General features: G+C 41.4%; 1 protein-coding gene across 1 annotated transcript in view; it reads right to left on the minus strand.

Moving 5' to 3' along the window:
- Positions 1–8,589: 8,589 nt before the first annotated feature.
- The window catches only part of LOC128716353 (mucin-5AC), a 142,962-nt gene continuing 137,636 nt past the window's right edge, over positions 8,590–13,915 (minus strand). Inside the window, exon 18 of the mRNA XM_053811272.1 lies at positions 8,590–8,714. Coding sequence (XP_053667247.1) covers positions 8,590–8,714 — 125 coding nt within the window. The remainder of the gene's footprint in view (positions 8,715–13,915) is intronic.

The raw sequence follows: 13,915 nt of genomic DNA on the forward strand, positions 1-13,915 counted from the left end.
GCGAAGAGATGAAGAGCAGGAGTGATGAAGGAACCTAAATAGAATAGAGAGAAGATTGCCGTGAAGAGGATTGCTGCCTCCCCCCGTGTCCGCGCGAGTTTAGTGTGGGGTGTGCGTGTTTAGTTGAAAATGTGGTTGTTGTTTGCAAAAAAAATAATAATAATAAGCAAACCATTCGCGTGTCCCCCCACACAACGCCATGTGGGGGGTTTGTGGATGCACCTGGAATGGCACACATACACAACACTGTACAAGCACACATCATCATCACACCCGACATCCGTAACAGCGCCGCGCAATGCAGCATCAGAGCATCATCTTAGAACGGGCACGATCTCTCGAGCATGATCAGCAGAACACAGTGGTCCAGGAGGATGAGAGAAAGGGGGAGTACAGAGGTGAAATCCAAGAAAAGAGAGTAAGAACGTACAGGCATTAAAAAAAACACAGAGGAGAAGAAAACACGAACGGAGCGCGGAGCATGGTAAAACATATGTGTGTGAAGAAATATACTTTCATACTGCTTTTTTATAATTTAAACACTAGAAACACACTTGAATAAAGAGTCGAAAGATGAAGAAGATACAAAACAACAACAACAAAACTTAGATCGAAACATATGAACCTTACTATGGATTGGATAATGGAATTTGGAAACTTCATCATCATTCATTGGTGAGAGCGTAAATGGAAGGAAAGAACATACTATTTCGTGTAAACGGGCGCACGCGTGTGTGTGTGCATGTTTGAAAGTGTGGGGGTGTAAGTGGAAAATGGAGATGAAAATTGGCCTCGGATTATCGGAAAGTTCGTTATCTGACGAGTCTGTCGAACTACTGCAAGACAGAGGCAGTATTTGGTAGTAGAAACTACCTCTACCTACCTGCATGGTATTTCCCATCCTCTTCCTAATGATAACGAACGACAGCCATCCTCTAAACCCGATAAAACATGTGCCGTGAAAGTCTCTCGCCAAGCAAACATACACAACCATACCCACACACACCGCGCGATCAAATGTAGAATTGATTTGTCGAAATGACAGAACAAACTAGTGTTTGGTTAGGAAAGGAAAAGGTAAGTTTGCAGAAATGTATGCTCTGTTTTACTCAGTACTCTAATGCACTAGGAGAAATACAGTTAAAATGTAAAACATCCAGCAAGAAGGAAGAAAGAAACCATCTTGTATAGCAGAGGAAGAGGTAACGATACCAACAAACACGAGAGCCAGCAGTTCAAGATCACGTTCAGATCTCTCTAAACGCGGAAGTGAATATTAGGGAAAGGGAAACGGTAGCAGGAAGGGCCGGGAGAGGTGGAAGAGAAGGTAAGAAGAAGGTGCACAATAGATACGAAAATACGAAAACAAAATACGATGGACAAATTCTTCGACTACTACTACTACTATACAGAGAGCGAGAGATTGCATAATTAGGATGAAAATAAACGGTGTTTAGAATACAGAGCGAAGACTGCGTAGAGGGAAAAAGCGTGACGGACGAATAAGGACACACTCACACACTTACTGCTTAGAAAACGCGCAACAGAACAGACAGGAAGGACGACTTACGCAGGACAACAGACACTACGACATTACGACGAGCGGAATTTGGACGTGGAGTGGACTCCCAGACAGGACAGCAAACCTCCAGACGACACACGGACGACGAGCAGGTGTACGGTACGGAGAAGGGAATAATAATAAAAACAAAATATTGATAATACTGTGTAAGCTTAAAATTTTGTTTGTTTTTTGCCTAAAATGATGTGTAAAATGTGGCTAAAGCGAAGAATAAAAGTAATGAAAAGCTCTACAAAAAAAAAAATAACACAAAAACCTGGTTGGTTTGGTCTGCTGTCCCCCGAGGAAAGATAATGTTTGGTGTGTGATAAGAAGGGAGGAGAGGGCTTTGAGGCCGTTCTTTGTGGCCGGTTGTTTTGTCCACTACTGACTGCAAATCGCGACAAGTAAGTAACGCTTTTCCCTTTGTCCATTTTCTCCTAAACACACTACCTTCACACGTCTTATTGAGCTCCAGTTTTTAGGCGTTGGGATAAGCCGGGTCGCGATGATAAATTCACTTTACTGCCCGAAAGAGTTCCATTCCACATGGTTGGATTTTTCACCCTTTTTCTCTAAACACTCTCCTTTCTTACGGTGGTGAAGTGTCGTCTCAGTTCTTGCTTGCCGCATGATATTTGAGATCGGGAATTTACCTTCTTGAAGGAACCTTTCTATTCCCTTAACCTTTTGCGGGCTGTGTGTTCTTGACGATTAAAGACGGGCAGGGATATAGTGGATGTTGTTTTTGAGCCCTTCCGGTCAGGAGGGGGGCCTAATGTCTGTACATTTTTTTATTTGGGAGATTTCTAGTCAATTCTTCCCCGTTAGTGTGATGGGCGTGAACAGTGGGTTTGCAACGTTATGAAGCAAAGAAAGGAAACTTACTGGCCATGCTGAACGTGAATTCTTTACAAAAAAACAGTGTAGGAAAATACAAAAACAACATGAGCGTCAAGTCATGTGGGTTGTTTGTTTGGTAACTCTTTTCCAGAAGTGGAAAAATGGAAAGTAGAAAACGCAAAGATCCTAGCAAAACAAGATTATAGAGCCGTAAACTGTAACCTCAGAAAATGGAGCAAATAGTAGAACAAGATGAAAAGAAAACCTCACATATACAGCAGGAAAAAAAAGACGGGAAGAACGAAATACTAACATTAAAAGACTAACACCATAGCGAAAAGTAAGAAAGAGAAAGAGGGAAAATGAAGAAGAAAAAAACAGCATTAATAAAATAGCGAGGAGAATAATGAAACATAAAGAGCGATCAAAAGCAAAACCACAAAACACACAAATCGAGTGATAATATACTAAAAACAAAGAAAAGCGAAAAAAAACGGAACAGCGTTGAAGAAAGTGAAAGTAAGGGGATGAGGGGGAGGGATGGTGGGAAAAGCAAAAGAGTGCGGAAAGAAAACAAGCAAAGGAGAGGGCCATCGGAAGCAAAAGCATCAAACACACAACAAGACAAGTATATACAACAAAATACATACACCGCATATAGATATACCGCATAATGCGAAAGCGAAAAACAAAATCATCATCCATCTTTCTTAATGCGACAAACAAAAACCGAACCGAACCGAACAAACCGTAACCCACAGCAAAAAGAAGGGTGTTTACCGGCCGCTGAACGAAAGGAGCGCCAGAAGAAGCGCGCGGCACATCAGAAAAGGTAATGTGAAACACTTGCGAGTGCAGTACAGTAAAGAAAATGTAAAAAAGGACCCTGTTTAGCTGTGTTATTGCTGGAATTGTGTTAAAAGTAAAAAAACATTCGAAATTAGTTAGATCAGTTGTATTGGTTTTGTATGAATTTTGTGTCCACCTTTTTCCCCGTTTGTTGTGTCTTGATGTTCTTCTTTCCGCTACTGGGGTGGAGGGTCACGAACACACCTTTTAATCAGCTGATAAGCGGGCACACATTCGAACTGCGCTGCTGGTCGTCCAAAGGTGTGTGCGCTATTATCTCAAGTGAGTTGGTCGCGATTTTTCGATAAGAAAGTTACGGCAATTTGCTGTTTTTTTCATGCTGAAACTTCGACGTGACGGGTCTTCGGAATGTCTTTTTGTGTCTAGAAATGAGTTGTCTTGACGTACGATAAAGACGCCGGCGTGGGGATTGTGTCTTATCAAGACATATCCGGCTAAGTCGGTAAAAATAAGCTCCAGCTATCAGGACGATCAGGATCTCCATTTGGCAGATGATCTTATCCGCTTTCTTGTTCAATGTGTCGCTAAAGAGAGCCATCGTTGCATAGCAGATAAGGAGATCTCGTGAACCTGCCTTCCCTTTTCCTGGCCTACTATAATGTTGGAAAGCTCTGGTGTTGCTTCCTTTCTTTCTGAAGCCATTGCTGAAAAATGCTGCAATACACCGCTGCCAATGGCTACCAATTAAGCAGAATGGTAAAATTTTCACTTAATTATTAATTTTTTTAAATTTAATAAAAACATTTTAAAACATAGCACTTACCAGAATATACTGAAAGAACAAATCATGCATGATCGTTTGATGGTGGAGCTTTTCGGGTTAATGACACAATTCATCGCCCCATACCAAAAAAAAAACCACTTCTAATCCAATTCCACTCCACTACACGCGCACATCGTACGTATGCGCTTTCCGATCGAATGCTTTTTGCAAACGGCACACCCTCTACCAATCACGTGCAAAAAGATGCTTCTGCTTCCTTTTTTCCGATCACTTTTATTGTTGGCCACTTGTTCATTGGCCTTCTCCGGCGGCGGCAAACCGGAAACAGCTTCAGTGGAATATTGATGCGGGTTGCGCTTCTTCCCGGCCGTATCCGTCTGTGCGTTCGCACGATGTACGCTTGTGATTTGCAGTGTTGAAGGAGAAGCAGCATCATCATCGTTACCTAGCAACCGATTATCCGATGGTGGACTAACAGTGGGAAGACAAAGGGGAAGTGTTCGTTCGGAAGCCTGCTGGGCGAGGGCGATAGGCCTGCTTATATTATCTTTCTATCTCTGAAGACATTTATTTTTAAAATTACCTAAGATTTTGCTGTATGTTAAGAAATTAATTATTAATTTTGGGTTTAAAACTCTTCCTCTGCTTCGTGGTAATGTTTTTCTAAACACGGCTGGACATTTAAACGTACAATTTTCGAGGAACTTTTGATGCTCCCTGGAGATTCTAGAAGCATATTCGAAGGGTTCGCTTCGCGAGCTACACAAAGACTCATGCATGGACTCGTATTGAAATTCCATAAACGACAAAGGATTTCCAAATATCTATAGTTTATACATATTTATATTGTCAAAGCGAGGGTGTTGATATATGTATGTTACCGACTGTCGTTGGAGATCTTCACGCGTGGCATATGCGATCATGCGTGCGAAAAAGAGTCAGCTATATGAAATAGCAGGCCGGCCGGGATGAGAACAAGTGTGACCTCTTCCATTGGATGTTCTCCTGATACCAGCAACCACGAAACGGGTCAGTTGTGGAGCAATTTCGCTCGACACCATCGGAAAATTTCCAGGATTGGAAAGAGATGCGGGATGCATTCTTCTCCGTCCGATACACTAACACCAGCGCGTATTCTCTCCTTTGATAGTAGTGCGAGAGTGATAAGCCGTGAGAGGAAGATCGTTAGCTACGATCCATTAGCGAGAAGGGTACAGCTATATGAAATACCAGGCTGATTAGATGAGGATTAACGCTACCTCCTCCGTTGGATGGTCTCCTGTTGCAGGAAATCACGAAACGGGTCGTTTTCAAAAGTTTGTTTTCTCGACCGGTTGGGGACTGAACGCGCGCAGAGAGAGAGAGAGAGGAGAGAACAGATCCTCCTAGAGGGGAAGTCATCTGTTTGCGATGGCGATCGTTCGTTGACAGTGTGATATTCTTTCAAGTATTAAAGTAAAACAAAATATATGTTATTTGGATGAAAAATTGCCATTTCACTAAATTTTCTTTCAGTTTTTTTTAATTTTAAAAATCTTACTTCATTTTCTACACTGAAGTAAGAGGCTCGGCACACCTCTCCTCCACCCATACCACCGTCGTTCCGTTTCGATGCGGTGTCCCTTCCTCAGTATGCTTTTCACGAACGGTGGGCAAATACGATTATTCCCCGCAGGATTCGCTCTCCAGCTAATTGATCCGTCCGCTAGCGGGTGTCAGCGGTAAGCTTACATAACACCTTTTCTTCGGGTAGCATCTTCACAAAACAGACGGATTAATTAGGCGTTCGGGCCAAAGAGCCAACCAGTCTAATCAGCCATCATGCTTGCTATGGAGATACTAATTCCAATCGGAATTAGACACGATAAATTGAAGCGGGTTGTGACAGTCAATCGTGCTCAAGATTCTCTTCAGGATATTATGCTGTGATGGACCTACTTCTACGCGAAGACTTCTTGTTGGAACCTTCCTTATCCTTATCGAACTCGTTGAAATAATGCTGAAGTTTAATATTTATCTTTCATTCAATACTTACCCAAAATTTAAGGTGGACAAACAAACATAAACAGAAGAAAAATGGAACAAAAGCAACACCCTTGTTTCTCTCTCTGAGTACTAGAGTTGTGATTCTTTATTTACGCTAACTGTTTTTATTTTGTTTTGTTGTTTCGATACAAATGTAAGCAAAATGTGAGATACATTTCTGTTGCTGTTTGGGGTTTTTTTGTTTTCCTGTTCGGTATGCTTTCGCTTCTCTCCGCCACTCTCCGTCACATAATGTTGGGCTGCGAATGGGAAGGGGGCGGGAAAGGAATCCTTCAGGAAGGAAAGGGTGAGATTCCGATCCGTTTTACGGAGTACTTTGTTTTTTTTGTTTTGTTAAGATTGGTTTAGTTTGGTTTGGTTTGGTTGGTTCATTTGCGTTTCGTTTCGTACGCCAATAATTAACATTATCAGTTTATCAGTTTGCTGTAGTGGTTGTGTTTTTTTTCTTTTCGTTTCCTATTTCGCAAACCTTTCGCTCTGCTACATGTTTTATGTTATGTTATTGTTTAACTTTTATTTGTGTGTTTTGCGCTATTTACCACGCATCTCACTTACCACGCATCAATGTCTACCTTTGACGTTATTTTGAAAGCGTTTTTTGTGTGTTAGTTTTGTTTATTCATTTTGTTTGTTTGTTCGTCATCTTCTCTAAAAGGATATGTTGCCGCTTCGGCAACAGGGTATGTGTTATTGTGTGGTTTTGCTGTGTTTGTTTTTTTTTTTGTTGTGTGATGGTTTCGTATCGTAATGTGTATGTGAGTGCGCAATAGCAGCATTCACTGGTTTTGTGTTTTGTTTCGTCTTGTTTCCAACTTTGTTTTAAGATTTAGTTTAATGTTTACGTTACCGAATAGGTGCTGATAAAATTGCGGTTTTCTTTTCTGAGGAACAACTTGGGAGATGTGTTGTGCTTCTTCTTTGTTACGTGTTCGAAATCTTCTTTTTTTCTTCTAATAACTGTTTTTTTTTTCAATAACATAAGCATGAACGCGTCATCTTACCAAAGTGTAAACAATACACAAAAAAAAAGGGAAAAGAAAAAAAAACACAAACCACTGAAGGTAAGATTATTTCAATTTAAATCGAAATAAAACAGTAAAAAGACAATAAACTAAAACGAAAACAGCAAAACAAAAGCCTTAACTCTTAAACATAACACACATTTGATAACAGTCTGTACAATGTAAAATACACATATAAACCCTAAGCAAACCACACACCATTGTTTCGGTTGTTGTGGTTTTATAAATTACAAAGGACTGGGACAAAGTTCACAACGTAGTCAGGAGCAGCATTACCGCTCCGAACGAAAGCAAAGAAGGAAGAAACGAAACCAATAAAAAAAAGGAGGAAAAGTATAAAAAATCCAACCCATTTTTTTCCCATAAACTTTACACGACTTTTCCAAACTTTCAAACTTATCGCATCCATTTTTCCTATTCCTTCTGAAAAACAACAAACAGATACATCTGGGGTGTTGTGCACGATCCGGGCGCTTCTCCGCCAAATCCTGTATTTTCCTGCTTTTGTGCAATTTTCCGAATTTCCCTTAACTGTACTTAGGTTAGAGTGTAGGGAACAATCATGTTATCATTCTTTTTCATCTATTTACCACTTACCGCGTTACCGTTTTCTTTGCTTTTTTTTCTGTCTTACTTCGTATGCCTTATTTTCCTGTTTGATTAATATCTTTTCTTGTTTCCTTCGCGTTTTTCTATTGTGTTGTTTTTCCTTCTTTATCGCTTCTTCTTTTCAAACGTTACCCTTTTTGTTTTCTTTTTTTTGCCTATTACTTGCTAACTCTTGTCGTTTTCTTCACTTCTATCAATAGGACCAATATCAAAGCTACCTTTTCACAAACACTTTCCAACTATTCTAAATCATTCCGGCCAACACACACACACACATACACGTAAACGCACTATGCAAATTCATATTAAACTGTATTTCTTATGCTTTTTCTCCCTTTTCTTTTGGGTTATGTTTGAAATGGTTTTTCCTCACTTTATCTCAAACAACAAAACTCAAAATGGCGAATGACAACACTTGGCGGAACTGGAACAGGACATGCAGGACAGCGGGTTGATGTTGTTTTCCTTGTTTGTCTTCAAAAGAAAGTTTGACAGAACCTTTCGCTTTACGATCTCCTTTCGTCTCCATTGTTTCGTTTGTCTGTCTGTGTGTGTGTGTGTGTGTGTGGGAAGTTGTTCCATGCTGTTGTTTGTTAAAATGTATATTCTAGTAGTTCTTTCTTTTTTTTGTCTTTTCTTGTGTGTTCTACTCGCAACTAGTTGCACTTACACATTAAATGTTCACACTACCTAACCCCTGCCCAGGGCATGTTAGCTCGTGGTTTGCCTGTTCAGAGACTTTTGGGGGTTTGGGAGGGGTGACCCGTCACCACGCCGTGACGTTTGTAAAGCAGTGCGTCACTAGCCCAACCAGTAAAAAGGGTCAAAAAGAGGGTACACCTTACCACTTTCACGCTCACGTGTGCACTTGCCCGTGGCTGTGCCGCGTTTCGCCCCGTAGTCGCGAAACCGCTTTACTGCTTTTCGAGCGAATAGTGGCGTGACTTCTTCCAAAAGCTCTTGAAGAAACCTTTCTTCTTCTGCGTGGTCGGTGTGGTGTGCTGGGACGAGGGCTGCGGGAAACTTCGCGAGTCGGTCACTGTGTGGAGAAAGAGAAGATTGAGTGTTTTAGTATGGTTTTCAAATGTATTGACCATCTTAAGTTTGTAGCATTCAATACAAAACTATCGTTCAGATCTCCTCTTTTAACTCGTAATATAAACTGCCTTATAGAGCCACCAAATGCACAACAAAAGCTTTCTTCCGGAACAATTTCTTCAGATTACTGAAACGACAAATGCTTAGAGTACTTCAAGAACTCTACGTATTCTGCGTTAGTTATTCATTTTTCAATTCTAGAGTAACTACATATGGCCTATGGGTAGCCCTCCACATGGTAGGTTGCTGGTCGTGCTAGTCCAGCGTGTAAATATCGAACATGCTCCAGGAAACGGTTTCAATCTCACAGAGAATTAAGACTAAAGGTCGTCTTCCTGCTGTTCATCATAGCCCTGGACATTGTTGAGATGACGAAGGTGCGATCAGCTGATGGTTTCAAATTGGTAGCGGTCTTTTAAAGCTATATCAGTAACGTGTTACTGACTTTTGGGGACCTCATCTACTTCACACTGATTAAAGCTCCTAGTGAGCAACCTCTTATCAATGCCATCAAACAAGGATTTTCGATAATTGGGGTACGTGTGGACGAATTTTCTAGATGAATGCCTAATGCATTGCTATTGTTTCTTTATGTATAAGCTCTATTGATACTCCTGTTTGGTTAAAAAAAAATCCCCTTGGTTGGAACTCTCTAATGGACTCTAATGGTCTTAATAACCCTTGGAACCTTAATAACTGCAGCAGAGAGTTAAACTTATTCGACGTAATGGCAAATTTGTTCTCCTTTTCTAATGTTTCTAATGCTTCTTAAACAGTACGCATACTCGTCAGAGGAACAGAAACGTACCTTAAAAAAACGATCCTCAAAGAACAAATTACGAAGCACTGTAAAGGGGAATTTACATCGCCAACAAGCGGCTCGGGCGTTCTTTCACGTCCCTCAAGCACTCCACGCAAACTACGCGTGCAAACGAATCTAGTCCAATCGCCAACCAAATGCCAACCGGGTACGGTACGGTACGGCACGTTCGGCGCCACACTGCACGAGATCAAAATTGGAGTGGCAAAAACGTGGCCACGATTATTGGTTACAATGTTGGGCCGGAGGAGTAGGTCGTCTTTTTTTCCCTTCTTTACGTACGACTTGTCGAATGTGTAATCACATTTGAGCGCGATCGAACTGGCATGAATGTGCGTCCGGGATGCAAAGTGGACGAAGAAACGTTAATTATTTCACTGGCACGTGCTGCTCCGCCGGCGTGTGTTGGATAAGTTGCTTCATTGTGATGTTGTGTGATGCTTATTCAAATGGTTTTTTGCCCGCATTTTGCATTTCAACCTTGAAATGAGCGAACCGTTGTCGATGTTTAGGGTTTAGTGTTTTTTTAAGTTAAAAATATTTTATCACTTCATTTTTATCTTTAATATTTTATGTTGATTTATGTTCTTAATCTTGTTATTCAATTTTATATAAGATTTCACATTGCTTTTAAGACTTCTGTTCCTAATCTTTGTGAAACTATCTAGTTAAGCATTTTTTATAATTTTAAAGCAATATTTTCCACATATTTATAATATGTTTTCCACAATTGGGGAATATTCATTGGGCGCAATGTCAACAATAAATTGGAAAGAAAGGTACAAAACGAATCATCCAAATGTTTGACATCCTTTCTTGACACTTGCCATGATGTTCGATGGCGCCCTACAACCATTTTCTCATAAATCATCAATCAAACGTTTACGAAGGCGTAAAGGCACCAACAAAAAAAAAAACATGCTCCTGCTGCACTTTACTGTGCAACGCCTTTGGTCCAATTTCCGTCCTAAGCTGATTTCCTTCCGGGCTGGACAACACTCACTGGCAGTAAGCAAATGGAAAACCATGGCAAAACCATCAATCATTGCAACCAGATGCCAGTTCGCAATGGGGACAAACCCGTAGGGGGCACCGTACTGCCCAATCAAACACTCCTCTTTTCGAGATGGACGAAGAAGCGGTGAAAGAAGCACTCAGGAAACCTACATTTCGGTTCACTTTCCGTTTGATATCGAGCGAAACCGTACGAAAATGGTACGATGTTGCCACCGCAACGGAAAGGCGTCCTGCAGAAAGGATCGCCAACCATGGCTGGCTGCTGCTGCCTGAGCGAGCCTGAATTTTTGCTACAAATTGTTCGGCATTCAAAACACGTGGTTTCGGTTCCGGTTCGTTTGGCACACGGTTGCGTTCTAGGTTTTGGGTAGGGCTGCAGTGGCCGCCCTGTCTCTGGGCGCTTTTTGTTCGCACAGCAGCATCCCTTTCGATTCCGGTCAGATGTGAGCATGCGTGCTGGCGTGATGCGTTGCGGGTTCTTTTCTTTTCGGCATGGTTCGAAGTAACCAAAGCACTCCAAAAACGGCAAGGAATTAATGCAAAACTCAGCCCGGCGTGGAGGTACACTTCGGAGGGACCTGCCGTTTTGCTACGGCTCTTATTTAAGGTAGCGTGAAGCACCTGGGATGGAGTGGCATGTTGAAAGCATCACTTGAAAATCAATTGCTTGATTTGAAGTTAATCGATAGAAAATGAATAATTTTACCAAAAGTGCGTGTGTGTGTGGCTGAAGGGACTGTTTTTACAGTCCTTACAAACCCAAAGTTCCTTTCAGCAGGATTATACAACAGGTACAGGCTTATAGAGATGCCGAGAGCTGTACGTTTACCTCAGGTACTAAGAATGATGCATAGTTTGGCACAAATTCGTTGTATAATTTTTGAAACAAGTGTTATGGTACAAATGTTAAAACACAATATTTAACAAACGTTTATTATTTAATAAACGTTTTGAGGTGGATCTTAATAATCTAAACAACAATAATGTTTATCACATGATATAAAAAAAAGCATTAGCCTACAGAACATATGTGCCAGATGATATGAGAAAAGAAGCATTTTTCTTTACGGTTACTCATTAGGTTTATATTCCGCAATCCGGTACTTGATTTCAAAACATTATTTTGTGATAATGCAAGTAACAAAAGTGAGTGGCGATTGTGTCTAGCTCTCGATAGGTTCTGATAGGCAGATTATGTCATTAAAATGACACCAAACTACTTGCCGTCAACACAACCATCTTTCCACTAGTCTTAGCCACTTGGTCTCTGATATTCAACAGTGGATTAAACAGTGTTTCAGTAAAAAGCAAAGTTACCTTTAGAGATGTCGAAGATCGTTGCACGTTGGTAATCAAAGACATATTTGAAGTCGCGTTTCTTTAGTTTCTAATTCCAGCAAAAGATGTTCAATGCATTTTAAAATCTCGTTGCACTCTCACATGCCACGCATTTTGCAGCACCACCACACGGAGAGTATATAAATGATTTAAAAATGACAAAAATTTCTACTAATTGAATAAATGATCGACGAGGTTAACTTCCTGGTTGCACTTTACCCATGCCGGCGAGGAGAGCTGACACGGTGCGACACAGTTGCCATTTCGGGGCCGGTATGGTGCAAGCGAACGCATCATTAATATTACAGGGTTTTCAACAATTTTCCGATACCGAAATCACATAATTCACGCTCTATTGCTTCACATTCACACGGGTGCATGCACACGGGTTGCTCAGTTTTTTTTGGCATGTTCAGTTGAACTTTCCCTATCCACCATCCGATGGATGGGGATAATTAGCAATACGAAAAAATGCCGAAAAGTAGGCAGGTTTGTTGCTGGAGCATTCCGTGGAGCATTCGATTCGGGCCGGCGTATAAGCGCGTACCAGCGTCCCGAAAGTGGTATAGAATAAATAAATATTACCCAAAATAGAAATAGTTTTCCGAACACACTGGGTGGTGTTTTCTTTTGGGGTTCGTGCAAGCACTGGAACCATAAATCGTTCAGCGTAATTGAGCCCGCGAGTTTGCGATCGGTTGGTTGGCTCGGCTTTCGCCTCTCACCTCCTGCAACGTTTTTTTTTGTTTTCGTTTCCCTGGTCGGCTGTTGGCGTTTTGCCAACAAAAGGTGCAACGGATTTTCGGCGTACGGGAAGAAGTCAAATGGTGGTCGGAAAGATACGCGATACCAGATGATGGCGCGATCATCATGATCGTGATGGGGATGATGGTAAGACCTAACTCGGGTAGCAACAATTCAATGAACTTAACACTCAAACCGTGGGCTGAAAGAATGGACGGTAGAGAGGCGAACAAAGCCTTGATCCTTCACTTCGCACCGTATCGCACCGAACCGGAAAAGAAAAGTAATTAAACCTGGTAGATCCACCGAAAGAGAGCCGTATTGGTGGTGCGGCATCGGGCACGTTTGCTGCGTATGTCTGCTTCGAAAAAACCTTCAAACTCTTTAGGCACCCGGGCGCGATTTCGGTTCTCCGCTATCATTTTATGATCTATTCTGTTACCTTTGTGTGTGGTTTATTTTTTTTTGGTGTTCACTGATTCTATTGATACCCCGTTTTTATGCCCGTCTGCTTTATGCCACTCTCCCCGGGGACGGTTTGTAACTGTTCGCACTTGCTGGGAATCCAACCACACGTGGAGCAATCAAATGCATAAATGCAGTTTTTTTTTTGGAGATCGTTTTGTGGTTTCTCGATTGACAATCTGTGTTTCATTCAACGTTTTGGACCGGTTTGTAAGTTTCTAAGCCGCTAGAAGTTACAGCTACAAAACTCCAAAAAATCACTTTGCGCCTCACAGCAAACAGGCGGATAAGGAGATTCATGCCCGGCCTGTTAGCAAACATTATTTTGAATTTCTGTTTTCTTTTCGTTAATGTTCCACGATTAGCGAAAAATACGTCCAAGAATGGCTGGAGGGGGTATTGGCGCAAATGGCGCAGAGGTTCGTCAATATGCTTTGCAAACGACAATCCGACATCGAGTGCTGTTTTTTCGGATGGAAAAACCATGTACTAATGGTAAAGATTTGGGATGGGAAGTTGTGCTGACGCCAGAGGCACCGTCAGAACAGAAGTCCAATTTCTAAAGGACCGTGCTGTAATTGACCAGGACACAGTGGAGATGAAAAGGTGAAGAAAGTCATTGCTTTGGGAGTGGAGAGAATGGATATTAATATTTCTTGTGAAATGGCCACACCCTAATTAAGCTTGACATTACGCTCTAGTGCGGGTGAAAACGACGAAATGAATTGTTTGAAATTTTGCAATTTTTACACACAAAA

The sequence above is a fragment of the Anopheles marshallii genome, chromosome 3, assembly GCF_943734725.1.
Source record: "Anopheles marshallii chromosome 3, idAnoMarsDA_429_01, whole genome shotgun sequence".
Taxonomy (NCBI): Eukaryota; Metazoa; Arthropoda; class Insecta; order Diptera; family Culicidae; genus Anopheles; species Anopheles marshallii.